This window comes from Micropterus dolomieu, linkage group LG17 (assembly GCF_021292245.1).
Source record: "Micropterus dolomieu isolate WLL.071019.BEF.003 ecotype Adirondacks linkage group LG17, ASM2129224v1, whole genome shotgun sequence".
NCBI classification, from domain to species: Eukaryota; Metazoa; Chordata; class Actinopteri; order Centrarchiformes; family Centrarchidae; genus Micropterus; species Micropterus dolomieu.
Genome location: NC_060166.1, coordinates 4,157,672 through 4,174,042, shown reverse-complemented (window position 1 = coordinate 4,174,042; position 16,371 = coordinate 4,157,672). Strand labels below are relative to the sequence as shown.

At 41.9% G+C, this 16,371-nt stretch overlaps 1 protein-coding gene across 1 annotated transcript in view; it reads right to left on the bottom strand.

The window, feature by feature from the left end:
• LOC123986237 (unconventional myosin-XVIIIa-like) overlaps positions 1 to 16,371 on the bottom strand; it is a 161,135-nt gene that overhangs the window by 103,614 nt on the left and 41,150 nt on the right. Inside the window, 8 exon segments of the mRNA XM_046074387.1 lie at positions 182 to 326; positions 1,592 to 1,655; positions 2,619 to 2,719; positions 3,008 to 3,150; positions 3,565 to 3,775; positions 4,242 to 4,418; positions 7,561 to 7,667; positions 8,471 to 8,558. Of these exon segments, the coding sequence (XP_045930343.1) occupies positions 182 to 326; positions 1,592 to 1,655; positions 2,619 to 2,719; positions 3,008 to 3,150; positions 3,565 to 3,775; positions 4,242 to 4,418; positions 7,561 to 7,667; positions 8,471 to 8,558 (1,036 nt within the window).

The following is a 16,371-nucleotide window of genomic DNA, read 5'->3' as shown; positions in this document are numbered from 1 at the left end:
CTCACCCTCTAAAATGTCTCTACACCTAAAAGCTACAGCGCTGCTGTCAGGGATACGTGTATGATTTTAATGTCTATGTTCTCATCATGTAACAACCAGTATAAAGAATGGGACACTCTTCCGGAGAAGTGATGTACTCAAGTTGTTGTGTATCTGCAGTCAGTCAGTTGGGAGTTCCTACCTTTAGTGGCTCCTGCAGCCCCCAAGTGGTAAACGGCCCCCAAGATGAGCCATAGGGCCTTCTGCTCTTCACCAGAGATTCCTAACACCTTCATGGCTGCCTGCAGCTTGGTAAACTGCTGCGAGGCTCGCTGCTTGTCCTCAGGCTGGAGAAAATGAGAACAGATCAGACTTTACTTTACTGATATACATCTATACATACACATATACAGAGAGTAAGGCAGGTCCTGAAAAGTCAGCTGAATTGGAAGAACAAGATCTGAGCCATCAGCACATACACCCTGCCAGTCATCAGATACCCCGCTGGTATAATAAACTGGCCAAAGGAGGAGATAGAGGCCACTAACATCAAGACAAGAAAGCTCCTCACAATGCAGAGGGTTTCACCCCAAATCCAGCACCCTGAGACTGTACACCAAGCGTAGTGAGGTAGGCCGAGGGCTAGTGAGTGTCAAGACCACTGTCCAGGATGAAACGACAAAGATCCAAGAGTTCATCAGGAAGATGGCCAAGATGGAAGTCCCAAGGTCAAAATGGAAGACACCCCCTAAGGTAGTTAGGGTTAGGGTTAGATCTAAGATCCTGTGGGACTTCAAGATCCAGACTGACAAACTGGTGATGGCTAACCAACCAGACATCAAGTTGATCGACAAACAGCAGAAGAAGGCTGCAGTGATAGATGTGGCGATCCCAAGCAACAGCAACATCAAGAAGAAGGAGCACTAGAAGCTTGAGAAATACCAAGGGCTGAAAGAGGAGCTAGAAAAGATGTGGAAAGTAAGAGCAACAGTGGTGCCAGTGGTAATCGGAGCACTGGGGGCTGTGACCCCCAAACTGGGAGAGTGGCTACAGCAGATTCCAGGTAAAACATCAGAGGTCTCTGTCCAGAAGAGTGCAGTCCTAGGAACAGTTAAGATACTGCGCAGAACCCTCAAACTCCCAGGCCTCTGATGGAGGACCCGAGCTTGAGGTGAATGTTACCGACCGCTGACAAGAGTTGCAGTGAAGGGGTTCCATCCCTTTGCTTCGGCTGAGACATCCATGGTCGTTAGCCTTCTTTGTTATTTTCCTGACACACCAGAAACAACTGACAGATCACTGACTAGTCCTTATAAGAGAGTAATATTTCTTTTTATAAATTAAGGGGGAAAAGAAACCTCTCTGTGTGTGTACGCGCAAAGCGTGATAATATTTTATCAAAACGATGTGTTTAATTCTTTTGTACCACTTGCCATTTTGGTCTTTTTTACTTGCCCTGGGCAATTGTTGAGCTCTGCAGTTCTTGGTCACAAAAAAATTGTATTAAAAATCATATATGAGTCAGGCTATATTACAAGGCTCAGCAGAAAAAAAAGAAAATATGAAATGAAACTAACAGACGCATGTACATTAAGCCATCTAGTGCGATTACCTTAGACTGTGGTAGGATCCCAAAAGCACTGTTCTCAGCCAGGTGATTAAAGTGCAGCTCCGTTCTGAAAGAGAGGAGGAGAGGAAGACGCTGGGATCAGGAGGTTCCTCGGTGCCAGTGAACATAGTTCCTAATGTCACTGCTGCTGCCTTTTGATTAAATTAATCCGACCCTGTCCGTCATTTGTGACATAATGTGATAATATTTCAAAAGCAAAAGTCTAATTTAAAGCTCTTAAGAGTACACTACTTAGTGTTGGTTATACAACAAGCAGTGAATGGGTAAAGGGGGGGGGTTATTTTAGACACCGAACCTGAAATCTTTGTGGTCCTGTACCATAAGAAATGGACATCTGTTTGTCTTTCTAATTTACACACATTTTCATGACAAAGATGATGAAAACCTTTAAATCTGGATGAAACAGACACAACAGCAGCAAAGACTGTAAACTCTGCAGAGAAAGCCGGAGAAGAGTGAAGCTCATAAAAGAAGGTGGTTCTGACCGGAAACTTCTAAAACGCTATGTAAAACATTCTCACAGTCACTGTGCTATCTTACCTATTTTACACCTTTCTTATGTTTCCTGGCCAGTTATGGGTTTGTAATGATTATTTCTCCCACTAATTTCATCAAACGTGTTTAAAATAATCTTAATGAGAACAACAGGTAGGAACAGGATAAGCTAACAGTTAGAACCACTGCCCACAACACACTGCACACTGGCCTGGGATGACGAGCTCAGACTTGATTCAACTTGCGCTGATGAGTTGTGACCCAAATTAAAACTACAATCAATTGATTTTCCTGGAATTTGAGAAATATTTAAAAACCAAAATCAAGAAACAAAGTTGAAAAAAAGCCGGTTCCTTTGTAATTATACATCACAAAAATATATATATATATATATATATATATATATATATGTATATATATATATCGGAACACATGTTACATATTTCAATACTTCAGTTTCATAGTTTATTCAAATGCTGTACTTTAGTTGACAAAGAAGTGCTTGAGCAGTCACCTCAGGCTGCTGTCGGCTCCAGCCATCACATAGTAAAAGACGTTGAAGGTGGACTCGGCCTCAGGTCGTCTGGTCACCCTCAGCTTCTCCAGCAGCATCGTCTAAGCAGGAAGAGACAGTGTGAGTCAGACAGTTCTGCTGCGGATATACTCAGCACAGTAAGTGGAAGAGTATGAGTCTCAATTTTATTGTGTAAAGCTTCAAATCTTAAATGACTGGGTTAGTTTATATTAAAACTGTTGAGGTGTAAGCTGGTAGCAACAGATGTTAGTATTTTACGTTAATGCAGGGACTCTGGAGGCACGAAAGAAGCGTAGGTCAAGTAAAGTCAGGTTCAGCTGAGCACACACCTCTTTCTGTTGCGAGTATAATGTGTATGTGTGTGTTACCTGGATAGAGGCTGAGGCCACCTGCCCAGTCTGGTCGAAGTCGAGGGACACTACATGGGAGAAGCGGCTGGCGTTAGTGTTCATAGAGGTGGAGCTGTTGCCAAAAGCCTCCAGGATGGTGTAGACCGCCTGCCACTTCTCAGCTGTGTCACCAAACAAAAAGAAGAATTACATTGTATCCTCATTTGATCCACGGGCTCAGTGTAAACTTTTGCAAACTGGCTATCAACCATTTATTGAGAATCCAGAATTCTGTTGTGCCCTGTGATATTTTTCTGTAAATGTCAGCTCGTCTCCATGCACCACAGATTATTAGTGATGTTTTTTTATAGAAGTTTAGAAAGTGAGGGCCACATTATATTTACAGTTCTGTTTTACAGTTCTTGAGCAGACTCAACGGCCGTTCGCACTGCAGGACACGATACCATACAAATTCATGATCAAATGATCATATGAAAGTCCTGTCTTACTACATGTCAGATTTTCCACAGCCTGCTATCTGTCCATCTGTTTGTCTGTCTACTCTATCTACTCTCCTCGTCTGTCTGCATGCTCACCAGAGAAGATTTTGCCAGTACTCCCAGCAATGGAGACCAGGTACTGGACCAGGTGCTGGCAGTTTGTGGTCTTGCCGCTGCCAGACTTGCCCAGCAGCACGATGGACTGATCCTGTCGGGTGGTGAGCAGATTGCGGTAGGCCGACTGGGCCACAGAGTAGATATGAGGAGCAGAGTCCTCTCTGCGACAGCCTTTGAACATGTGCATCACCTGATTGGTGGGAGGAAGAAAGGGAGACAAGGAATATACACACCACAGGGGAGGACCACAAAAGGAACAAACAAATAAGCAGGCAGACATTTAAATAAGAGCCACAACCACAGCGTGGCCAACCTAGAATTTCTGTTATTCAATATTTGTGACAATCATCAAGCTTGACAGGTGGTCAGCAAACTGTATCAACATATGAATAGGACATTTTCATGCGTGCGATGCAGGGTAGAATTCAACACACATCTTAGAAAACTTCGGAAATTTAAACTTATATACTGCATGAATAACATTGTGTTTTTTCAAAATAATTTACATATTTCTATGTTTTCCATTTGGTAAGAGCAACTTGTCTAATGAACCCACAAAAGCCAAACAAGAGGTCAATTTAAAGAATGCAAAGGTGAAGTTTTTCTGCTAAGAAAACAGCAATTATCAGCCTGCCCGTCATTAGTCTACAGCTTACCTTCTCAGAGTACATGGAGGGTGTGCTTAGGGGGTTGATGACTACCATGTTGGGTCCAGCGTAGGTGTGGATGAGGTTGCCTCCATAGCGCTGCCTAAGGCAGTGCATCACACTGGATTCATTCAGATACAGCAGCGAAGCCAGGTCATCTGATCGGTCGTATGATGGAGGGTTGGCCTACACAGAAAGACATGACGATGATGGCATACAACTAGGAGACATATGTCTGGCTAAATGTACCCCACTCCTCCTTAAACGCCAGTGAAATCTACAGCAGAACACAAAAAAATTGCACAACTGAAATTCTGAACTCTTGTCTCATACTCATCTTTTGATCTTAAACCCAAATGTCTTCAGTGGACAACAAAAACAAAGGGATTGGCCTTACCGTTCCAATACTTTTGGAGGGGACTGTATGTATATGTAGCAGTATGAGAAGTATTAGAAAACACAATATTTGTTTTCAAACACCACAACATAAATTTGATGAGTCCTGTGTACCTGAGCTTGAAAGGAGGAAGATGTGCAGACCCAAACCAACAATGTGTTCAGTCTCTACTACTATCTAACTTCTCTACTCTGTCTGTGTCTCTCTGCTGAAGACATAAATCACAAATGTATAGTTTCATTTCTAAAAAAGGGTTAATCATTTCCTACAACAGCTGGACACCGTAGTTTTTAGCAAAGATTACTTAAAAAGAGGAAATGGTGCATTTGTTGGGGACTATTTTCAGCAGTGGATTAATCCACATGCGGTGCTCTAGTGAGTATTTCTGGCAGCAGGACAGCGTCTGTGGGATTGAGGGAAAATAAACTACCCTGTAGCTCACTGTGTGTTTTGGAGCAGCTCTCTGGGAAAGAAGATGATACAGTGGTGGAAATAAGTATTCAACATTTTTTACATTAAAATATTTCCAATGACGACACTGACATGAATTTTATACCAGACATTAGTATTAACTCAGTAAACACAGATGTAGATAAAGAAATCGTAACAATTCAGTCCATCAAAACAGTTATCTGCAATAAAGTGGAATGACACAGGATCCAAATTGGAAATATGTTTAATGAAAAAACTGTATTTCCCTCAATGTATGTCAGAGTTACAAGCAGTCTGCTTGTAAGAAAATCACAGAATTTCACCAGACTCATCTATTAAATTTTAAGCAGACGTCAGAAGGAAGAAGGATACTAAGGTGCTCATGTCATCAGTAAACTGTATACTGAGAAGAACAGTATTTCACATGTCTGTAGCTTTTATCCCAACAGTGTAAAGAGCCCTCTTCCCAATCTTCTCTCTTTCCTTTGTTTTCTCAGTAAAGTATAGTGATAGTGATTCTGCAGATTATTAGATAGAACATTACACAGGGAGGTCAATGACATCATTACATCATCAAACAATTTTTGTCCTCTGGGTACTGATGATTAGAGCCTTGCTGTCACAGACTTGGCAACACCATAAATAAAAAAGTTGGTTGTTCCAGTATACACATCTTCAGAGATGTTATGAACGTCTGATTTAGAAAAGCACAGTGACTAAAGCAGTCATCCTTCATCCTGCCCAGGGCCACTGATGCCAGTTAGCTTCAGCTCAGCATCTGTTTTTTATTGGACAGGGTGCCTGCTGAAAAAAAATTATTAACCAACTACACTTCATTCTGTTTTACTTGAAGTGAAAATCTGGCTTGACTGATGGATCATATATAAATGTCACATTTGAATGTGCCTGACAACAAACAATACCAAAACAACATATGAGACATCATACGTGTAGACGTGGCAACCAGTTGCTCCCTTAATTTTTGCTTTTAATATTTTTTTTCTCCTTCTTTCTTACGGAAACACGTCTAATTATGATCACCTATGACAGAAATACATTAATCAATATTGGAATAGAAAGTGCGGGGACTGGACTAGGGATGCAGCGATTACCAGATTTCACTATTAACCACGCTTTAAAACGTCTCCGCTACCCCGAGTGTTTCTGTTGCACGGAACAAAACTGTGGCAACTTGCATAAAACAAAAACAAAGTTACAGGAGCAGTGCACCAGTGTAAGTGTCGTGCTTATCAGAAGCTATTGTACACTGGCTAAACTGTGGCAGAGGGGCCAAACTGTGAAGCTTTATTTCCACCAGAGAAACGGCTGAAGTCGGCAGTGTGGGAGCATTTCGGCTACACTAAGACTGACCAGGGCGTTACTGAAGATGACGGATCACCTGTTCAAAAACTTGCCGTTAAAAGGTTCCTGCTAAAGGAGCGAATAACTACATTAAACTTGATGCAGCACCTGCGGGATCACCATAGCTTTGCACGCCTAAGTAAAGGTAGGCCTAATACATTATATTGAATAACTAGCAAGTTGGTGGGGAACCAAATATAAACGTGTCACTTATAATCGATGCCGTAGCGGTCAGAGTTGAGCTTCCAGTGCAACGTAAACGAACAAGGCAGGTGTTACCTTTCAGACCCACCGCTGCGCTTTGAGGCCCATTATTTTCAATAGCTTGGTTTATTGCTGCGTCAAGAAACGTGCACCGCACGGCGAGCTCGCGCGCATGCTGCGGTCAAAGTAGTTGAACTTTAGTGATGAGCAGCTTGATGACGGTAACAGTACAGTTTATTCTCCTTTGTTACAATTTCCCCTGGTGGACAAAAGTTAATATTCCTCTTACATTAATAATACTTACATATTATAGAAATCTAATTGTTAATGTCATTAAATATTAAAAATCAACTTAAGTCATTACTAGTGTTGTGAAATTAATTAATGTGTAATCATAATAATCATGAAACCGTGATTATTTCTCTGACAATAATCGTACCAACAAAATCTGTAATCGTTGCATTCCTAGACTGGACTGAGCGCAGCAGATCTGCAAACGATAACTAGCAACTGCATCTCGCGACAAAACAAGCGGACCAGCCAGAGTAAGTGTCGGAGAAGGAAGAGAGGAAAGCGAGCGGGGAGAAGGGTGAAACTAAATCAGTTTGGTAGTAAGGCTTTCCCACTCCCCCGCAAAGCCTGATGTCACAGTCCAGAATTAAATAGATACATACATACATACATACATACAAGTACATGCGAAGACTGTGATATATCATGAAATTCTGTGATAGAAATGATCGATTGACATGATGACACAGTCTTACAAATGATTTTATTCATAATTGCCAGAAAGTGAAAATCTGATGTCTATAAAAAATCTATTTGTAAAAATGTTCTACTATGAAAGCATGACATTGGTATGGATGAATGGTGTTTGTTAAGCAGTACATAGGGCACTACCATTAAGCATTGTAGCCATCTCCCACTCACCTTTTCTATGTCGTCTTCGTCCACATCTAGTGTCGTCCCATCGTGCTCCAGTTTGATTTTCACCTTGCCCTCTGGCAGGGAGCCAGCCTCTGTCTTCACCACGGTGGCTGGGAAGAGAAAATACATGAAACACTAGTAGTTAGTAGCCTGCTGGAAGTCGGGCCATAGTGTGCCTATCTTAGCATAAATACCAGACACAGAAGAAAACATGTAGCCTGGCTCTGTACAAAGTTTAAAAATGCGCCTATCAACACACCTAAAGCTCAATATCTCTTTTGTTTTATCAGTATACCATACATATATATATGTCCAACTCAAGGCCCGCAGCACAATTTTTCCAGCCTTTATTTAAAATGTTATTTTCATGAACATAATTACTGGGGGAGCATGTCCCGCATCCCTGTACTTTTTCTAGGTTTCAGTTTGTTGCAGGAAGAGTAACATCCCAAGAGATATGCACCTTTAGATACCAAAGGTGTGTGAGGGGGATTCCAAAGGGGCATTAATAATTTTTTCATTGTCAGTAAATTTTAAGTTTTCATTTTTTGCCACCCTAATAGAATCACTGGACCTAACGTGGCCCATTTGTAATTTTTAAGATGGCCTCTTCATTGAGGTGCTATGTGCTGTGCCTCTGCACAGAAGTGCTGGGTGGAAACCGTTACATATGTACATACATTTCTACTCTATCCTACTTTGTACTGCAAATGCTACACAACAATTTCCCTCGGGATATATAGAGATCTTATTATAGTAACAATTTGTTGAAACAATTATTTGATTAATTAGTTAAGCAACAGAAAATGAATCAGAAACAATCAAGTAATCCTTTAAGTAACTGTCAATTATCGTCACAGTGCATTTTCTAATTATTGGAATGTTTAAAAGGAAATAGTGCTATATGTCTCACCCAGGGAAAAGCCATCTTTGTGGACTAGCCAGACTTTCTCTGATCCATACCAAGCCTGCTCCGCTGCAATCTGCTCCTCCGTCTTCACCTGGTGGACAGAAAGGACAACAAAAAGAATTACGGGACAGCAGGGACGAGGAAATTATTACTGCCACATCACTGGACCACTCAGTCACACTGAGTCTTTCTGAAACTGACAGTATTACCAGCGCATGCTGAAAAGTTCTGATGGAAAAGGTTGTCAGGATGATGACCATGCAGTGGATGAAAGTAGACTCAATGGTCTCACAGTCGACTGAGCACTGCATGCTCCTTCAGGGTGGTGTTGACAATGTGTGTGTGCATGTTTGTGTTAGAAATGTCAACATAAGAAGCCTCAGGGGTGTGTGAAGGGGGATCAACAGGAACCCAACCGAAGTGCCAGGTATTAGTATTATTCAGTGAACACAAAGTGAAGAAGGAACACGACAATAACACTAAAATAATAGACATCATAAAAATAAACCGTAATGATAAGTAAGATATTTTCCCAAAAAACAAATTAAGTATTAAGTAACTATTGATGGCTACTTTAATTTCAGATCATTTTAATGGGAAGAGAGAAACACTGCACTTTGCAAGCAAAGGGAGAGAGCACAGCACAACACTCCACAGTCCAGGGTGATGATGGGGACAGGTTTGTGGTGAATTACACTCAGGCACAATGCAAGCCAGACCTGGGATTGCTTAGCTGCAGCATGAGATGCCTGAAGGAGGGCCAAAGGGTCCTCTTCCAGTGATCCCTGGTGATTTGGCCAGCATGAAGAGGTCAAAGGTCACAGTTATATATATATATATATATAAGCAACAAATGTTAACAGTCACACATACAGATAAATAGATAAGATCAAATACATGATACAAATACACAGATGAAAGATCAGCAGAGTTTGCATCTGAACAAAGTGTTGGTCTACCAGCATGATCCTCTATGACAGGACCTGTTATCATCCACCTATTGGCTTTATGGTAGATCAGCATATTCATGTCATGAACAAAGACTCACCATGAAAAACAAAACTGTGTGCTAGGAGCACCTGAACGTAATAGTTAGCCTCACAACACTGTGGAAACAGAACACATGCATGTATCATAGTGTGCAGCTCCGTCACCATGCCATTCCAGTCTGCTATAAACTGCAGCTCATGTCAATTAGGGACATCCTGCCAAAAAGCTTTGGACTACATGTTAGACACAATACCAGGAGACAAAAACCCAGTGACTGTTCAGAAAGTAGACTTTAGGGGTCAACAGCGTGTCTGGCTTTGCTGTAAACTATCATATGATAAAAGAACTGTCAATTTCATGTCTGTGTTTCCAGAACAAAATCCAGCACATGTTCAGCCTAATTTAGCACTTGAACCGGAAGCAAAGGGGGAAACTGCAAGCTTAGTTCTTCCAAAAGTGATAAAAACAACACTCTCTTTTTAGCATTGTACCTTTTTACCTAACACAGTTATTACCAATAAACCCATGACACAGCTAGGAGTTGTTGCTTTGTTTTGCAGTCACTCCACCTGGCAGACTTGTCAACAAATGGCTCCAACACTAACTGCGTTGTGGATTTTGCCTTTTGTTTTTGGCATATTAGGGTCACATGCAAGTGAAAGAAGTCAGGAGTTACATACTGCTATATTTGTTCTCTGCCTAAACTAGGTTAAACATGTCCAGCATCTATCTCTGAACTGGATAAACGGTCAGAATGTGACAAACAGAGGATCACCTAACAAATCTGAGGTATTACATTCAAATCTATAATGATAAAATCTTTAACAAATGTGATTGGTAAATCTTTTTCCAGTCCCCTTTTCTCAACAAAATAAATATTTTTATAGAAAATTAAGGGCTACTTTGTTCGTGACTCAAATTAATAAACCAAATGTTTATTGACGATATATTGAACATTTATTGTATTGTTATTGAGGAAAATTATATTGCGATAATTATCATTATTGTTTTATTGCCCAGCCCTACTCTCAGACCATTCTTTAAAGTGTGGTTCCTTTCATGTTTCTTTTTAATCCCATCCTTTGCAGCTGGACAAACTGTCTCCAAAATTATTTGGACAAGGATCATAATCACTGTGAGGCAGCAATTAACCTAATTAGTGGCTCAAGGGTTTCATCAATGCTAAACAAATCCACATCTTATCCATTATATCAGATGTGGACACTGACTAATGTTCCAGCCTTGTAGGGTGGTCGCAGCCTAATACAGCAAAAAAGGGAAATGAGTAAAGGATTCCGGGCCTTACACTTTGACCAGCCACATGAGTACATATTCCAGCCACGAGGGCCAGAGGAGGGCTCAAGGGCTGCGGTACCTGAAGGGGGCCCTGGGGTTGCGGGGCCGCAGGGGCGGGGGCTTGGACAGAAGACGAAACACTGACTGCCAACTCCAGCTTAGCCACAAATCAGCCACAGAGAGACAACGACAGCCAGCAAAAGAAGTGTGAGTAAGGACAGAATGAGGGGAACAACAGGAGAGACAAGAAGACATGGTTAAAATGGAACTCTTGCTGAAAGGAATACAGTGCAGAGAAGAAAAAAAGAGCATGGAAACTTGACTGAGTAATGGAAAGTAAAAAAAAAAAGGCTTTTCAATAAGTAACCATGGGGTGAAAATGACTCCTATACAGTGACACACTGACAATGGTTTTTGGAAGTGCAGATCAGTTCCAACTAATTCTACAGAGTTATTGTTACCTGTCAGAGTAACACATTGTAAGATGTTGCTTAAGTGAATGTGCTAAATCTGACAAGTACGTATAGTTAGGACAATAACTGATATTACAAGTGCCCCAGTCAGAATGTTACTAGCCTTTCTAATCTATTTCGGCAGTTCAGGATAGCCATTCGACTATAGGGCTTTGCAGTCAAAAAGCCTTTTTCTGGCATCGAGGGTACCTTAAGTGAAAGTCCAATTTGTTTTTCTATATTGACTCTGTTCACCACATGAAGACAGGAGTTACAGCGGGTTGCCCGTTAATCGGAACGTCGGCAGTTCAATCCCCGGCTCCTCCAGGCTGCATGTTGAAGTGTCCTTGAACAAGATACTGAACCCCGAATTGCCCCTGGTTGTACTACGTATTACATTTAGATTTTACTCGGGCGGGCAACCCAGGTTCACCCAGGTACATTAATATTATGTTTTGTTTTCATTTACGTGTCATTCATGAGCACGCTGCTTCTCTCCTCTGCTCTCTGTTGGTGTTTCACATACACACCGAAGTGAGCATGCTATCTAGAGCCGCTACAGCTCATTACTTTAACATACTCTCAAAAGTGGAACCACATCAGCAGCTGCAAGATGAGCTTGTCATGGCTGTATGGACGGAGTCAGATATGCAGTTACAAAAAATAAAAAGCGGGGAAGAAATGATCAGTAGTCAAATAAAAACCTATTTAATATGGGACATTTCACAGTAAAAGTATTGAAACAATAAATTTATTGTGAATTGTCCCCGTAAGTAATTTTGCATATATTTGAACATTTCTATATGCACATCTGGATTGATACACAATGTAATCAGTGATATTGATAACATTTGTAATATTTTCTTGTTGAGAAATTTTATTAATCCACCACATGATTACACACTCCTTCTGATAATAAAATCTGTTTAAAACGTAAAACACAGAATTCAGAAAAAATTTAACTGAAAACATGGAATTTGGGAAAAAATTAAAGGGAATCTGGCAATATTTTAAATGGATTTCATAGGGCCCTAATTAGGTACTCAATATTAGAACCAGATCAGGGGCAATGAATACTTAATCAAGTCATTCCTAGTGTAAACTTTCCGATGACTCAATATTCAACTAGGAAACTGGCATCTGATTTTTGAGAGCAGCCATAGTTAGCAGATAAGTAAGAGGGTAATACAAGCAATACAAGTGCATGATGGAAACCAGAGAGTTAGAGAGTGGAGCCAGGACACCAGGGCTAATAATTCCCTCATGAGTCACAGACTGTTCTGCCCCAGTCAGGAGGGCAACAGATGCCTGCTTATACCTCCCTATGCCAAGTGTCTGTGAATATACACCAATAAACTAAGCATGTTAGGCATGGTGACTAGTGCCGACAGCCCAGGGAGCTACCATTGCGGGAGGCCGAGGTTCTGAAACTGCTTTCCATTTTTTGGGGTCTTGGTGGTGCCCGGACGGTAAGGGTTAGACTGATTAAGTGGGTAGTGCAGGGAAATGAGATTATTACATGAGTGCAGAATTTGCCTACAAAGAGATTTTGTCATATTGTTTTATGGTGGTAACTTTCCCTTTAAATCTCAGTTTTAATGTTGCGGGGATGGGGGGGCAAAGACAAGTCATCAATAATTTGCAGATGTACAGCTGTGATTTACAGGGGCACTGAAGATCCTCATCAAGCGTCTCTGAGCCTCATCGGTGGGACTGAGCAGTGTCTCCTACAGGTCAAAGCAGCAACACATTAACACTAAGCACACTGATGGAGATGAAGCAAAGCCCATGACTACACACACAAAACGTTACAAAACGTGTGGATATGTGCCTGAGTACGCTTAAAAATCAAAGACCTTTTCATTGCATGTTTCCTGTAGGAGACACACTTCTGTCGTTAACATTGAAATAGCAGTTTTGGTTATTGTTTGATTTGAATTTGAAAAGATCACGTTAGTAGTACTTCCCAATAAGGACTAAATGTTTAGAGGTTTCACAAACAGCATGCACAATAGAAAATCAAGAAATCCAACACACACAATAATACAAGTGTCTGGTTAGGAGAAGAGTATCTAGAAGACACGAGTTGCAACAAACCAAGCAGAGCAAATGAACAATACAGAGAGCCAGCATCAATTTAGAGTCCAGCCAATGCACACTAAACAAATGAACAGAAATTGCCGCTCATAGGCCCTTCGGCCAGTGGGGCAACTCACATATTTATAATGCCAGTAAGAACCATGTAGAGGTCAAAAGAAGTTAATATGTTTCCCGCAAATACTGAGAGAGCTGTGCCTGTTCATGGGGTTTGCTATGAGTTCATCTCCCAGAATGCAAAACTGCAGTAATTGGCTCTACATGGGTTTCCAATTAGTGACTAGACACACTAGGCTCCTGATGTCCCACTGTCTCTACTGGGACTCGGCCTTTGTAAACAAGGATTGTGAGCTACATTCTGCTATATGAGATATCACGGGTACCTCTGCAGTCCCCAACAAATACACTACTGACTATTTTTAAAAACGCCTTGTTATTAATTAGAGAAGAGACACACAATGGCCCCTCACCCTTACACATGTTGCTAATGCCCCAAAATGATTTGGGGAAAATGATCGTTTCAGACCATGGAGATGTGATATGGGATTCAAACATTGGATAAAGGACTAAGTAAAATAAAATACCTCTTTAATGAAAGTACTCTGTATTTCTAACAATTTGTAGATAAACATGACCTTCCTAAGAAACATTTTGTAGGTACTTACAAATTAGGAGCTGCATACATTCCTAAGTTAACAACAGCTTGGAACCCTCACTGTCTACGATTGAACAACTCCCAGTAAATCATTTACATGACAGAGGTCAGTTGTCCATGTTTTATGATACATCACCAGCAGGTTCCAAAGAACCCTCCCTTTCCTATCTGTCTGCATGGAAGAGGGATCTTCAGCTGGACATCTCTGTAGAGGACTGGGAGAAGGCATTCCTTGTGGCCCAAAGCTAAACTATAAATACCAGATGCAAACTGTTACAGGCTGCTCTGGACTCACACCTCTTAAATTACACCATTTATTCCGGGAAAACTTAAAAGCTACGGATAAAAATGGTACCATGTTTCATTGTATGTGGGAATGTTAAAAAACTGAAGATGTTCTGGAAAGTTCTTGAGCCGATTTCTAAAGTGACCCGTCGCTAAGCCACGCCCCAAATACATAGCTGGCCAATCACAATGCAGTATAGGACTCGCTCTAACTAGGTTTCAACACTTTCATGGCTGCACTCCGTTGATTCTAATGCAAAATGAGTTTTAATAGTTACAGTCACTACCAGAGAGGTTGAAAGGAGAAGGACGATTTATTCACTTTCCAAAACCTAAAACAAATCTAGAAAAATGTTGGCTGTTAACCATCTAACGCTAGCTAACTTAGTACTGAATTTAACGTTATAAAGCCCTACTGTCAAAAATTAGACAATATTTCTCGAGGGGGTGCAGTAACAGACTGTGGCAGCGCAGTGCTAAAAGTCAGACAGGTCCAACAGTTTGTCGGACTTAGCAACAGTAACTAAGGGGGGCCATGATTAGCGAAGGGTGAATTGGAAGGACAAAATCACCTGTCAGTACAAGGCAATACAATTTGACAGCACCACAAACTACAGCCTCCAAAAGGGAAGAGAGGATTTATTTCAGGACTGTTGTATTAGACTGTATTAGTTTTACAAGGTGTACCTAATAAACTGGAGAGTATATAGATTTATATTTATTGTGTGTGTGAGAGGTAAGCAAACACCACAGTGCTATTTTATTTCAAACAGGCATTTCAAAGACCATGCACTTTCCACACCAACATCCCAAATGTTGACCGGACATGCCATGGACACTGTACCTCTTGTTGACTGACAGCAGGTTGCTGAATGGGAATGACTGCTGGAGGGAGAGACAGTGGACCAGGATTGGGACAGGGAGGATCAGGGTTCACAGGAATAGCAAGAGGAGAGGGTTTGGGGGCTGGGATGACATGTGATGGAGGACAGAGGGAGGAAGGTTTTTGAGCCACTGGTGTGATAGAAGGAGGATTTGTAGCGGTAGGTTTAGTTGTAGCGGTAGGTTTAGTTGTAGCAGTTGGTTTGGGTGCAGGTATGAAGCCAGGAGGTGGAGACAAGGTTGAGGGTTTGGGAGCTGGGATAAAGCCAACAACCGGTGGGAGAGATGAAGGTCTGGAATGAGTCGATTTGGAAGAAGTTAGAGCGGAGCGCTCAGAAGCCTTGCTGGTTGGGTGTCCAGCAGTCACAGGAGATTTGACTTCCTGTGTAACTGGACCAAGGCTTGTAGTTTTGTGATTGACCTCCTGTGGCTTTGGGGCGGTTAAAGTCTCTTTCTTCTCCTTTTTTGTCTCCTCCGGCTCATTCTTCTTCTCTAATTCTACTTTTTGTTCATCCTTGCATATTCGTGGGCGGGGCTCCCTTGTCCTGCCTCTGACCATGAGGTTGGTCAGTCCTCGCGAAATGTCATCTTTGTCTTCTGTTTTGATGACGTCATGTTTAAAAGAGAACCCTGACATTACGGGGGCCTTTGACACCGAAGCTGGTGCTGGTTTAGCAGCAGGCTTGGCTGCTTCTGGAGCTTTGTCTGATGGTTGTGTTTGCACAGTGGCCTTGTCCTCTTCTGTGGGCAGGACCTTCCTGACAACACGACGAACCACCTTTACTACTTTCTTACGTGTCAGACCCTGGTCATCTGTAGTATCCATCTGGTTGGTGCCTGTTCCGGGAAGTCTGACATTACCGTTGGCTGTACCGTTAACCATGCTTTTGCCCATTATGCCATTTTGCTCTAGCTCACTGTTCATAACTGGCTCTGGGCTCAGAGCAGCTTGTGGCGGTTCAGGACTCTTAAATTGAGTTGCCATCTTTGACGATGGCTCAGGGCTTTTGAAGCGCTCGGGCACTTCAACAAGTGTCCTGACTTTAGGTGGGGAGGGACTCCTGACCCGGGCTACCGACTCCGTAGGAGAAACTGATGGAGGACTTGTTGTCTGGAATAACCTCCTGCCAGGGTCTAGAGCTGGCACTGACATTGTCCGGTTAGGCAGCCCATCAGTGCCTGACTACTCACAGAGAGGAAAGAGAGGCGGAGGATAAGGATGTGAATAATGAAGGAAAATCCCAGCA